Genomic DNA, 978 nt, shown 5'->3' on the forward strand with positions numbered 1-978 from the left:
ATCTGCTCCTCTTTCTCTGAGTGGGAGATGCTGTCCCTGAATTTAGCTGTCTTCTCAGCACACAGCTTCCCCTACACTGGCTCTGTCTTTTCACCCCCAGAGGCTGGGTTCTAGGCTATTCATGGCATCTCTGCCCCCTCCCCTTCCCTCTCCCTCTGGGAATGCAGAGTGCCACAGGGCAGCCTGGGAATGGCAAGGTCCATGTTTCCCCTCACAGTGAAAAGAGAACCTGGTCCCTCCTTGTGTTTGATCCCACCCCCAAAATAAATCAGGCGATACAATACCCTCCTTGTAGAAAGGGAAGTTTTAAAAAATGATTTATTTACAATCAGGGAAACTGAGACCTAATCCACCTGGACAATGAGCTTTGCCTGTTTGTGTGAATTTTAGTGGCTATGCCTCAGCTGGTCCTCTCTACATCGTTGTTGCCTGGGGGTTTCAGAACCCGCAGCGATGGTAACTTCACTGTTTCACTCCAGGCAGTGTCGGGAATAAATCAATGGGAACACAGAGATTCCGTCTGATAAATGATTAATACAAGTACATATGCGCTTTCTAAAACTGCAGTTTATTACATTTAAGCCCACATAGACCTAAGGAATAGGTTTAGAACATCCCGGGTATTTTTCTAAAATGTGAGACAGTATTGGGTAATTAATGGTAGGTCAGCGGTGGCCAAACACTTCCCTCCTGGGGGAAAAGGTGTCAGAAAAACATCTCGCTTAGGAAAAAGAAAAGGACTAACTCTAAGGTGCCACAAGTCCTCCTTTTCTTTTTGCGAATACAGACGAACACGGCTGTTCCTCTGGAACATCTCTCTGAGGATGGCTGCAGAGGACTGCTCCAAAGAACATTCTATATCTAACCCTTTTTATAATTAACTTCTACAAAACACATAGGTCATAGTGACCCCTACTACATCATCACTTTTCCTAACCATTTTAGTCATAATAAACTTCTATATCAAAGGTGCCCAGA

General features: G+C 44.8%; 1 protein-coding gene across 1 annotated transcript in view; it reads right to left on the reverse strand.

Annotated features, from left to right (window-relative positions):
• Positions 1 to 665: 665 nt before the first annotated feature.
• The window catches only part of LOC141996302 (uncharacterized), a 108056-nt gene continuing 107743 nt past the window's right edge, over positions 666 to 978 (reverse strand). The window contains exon 6 of the mRNA XM_074968287.1: positions 666 to 690. Within this exon, the coding sequence (XP_074824388.1) occupies positions 666 to 690 (25 nt within the window). The remainder of the gene's footprint in view (positions 691 to 978) is intronic.

Source organism: Natator depressus, chromosome 11 (assembly GCF_965152275.1).
Source record: "Natator depressus isolate rNatDep1 chromosome 11, rNatDep2.hap1, whole genome shotgun sequence".
Lineage (NCBI taxonomy): Eukaryota > Metazoa > Chordata > Testudines > Cheloniidae > Natator > Natator depressus.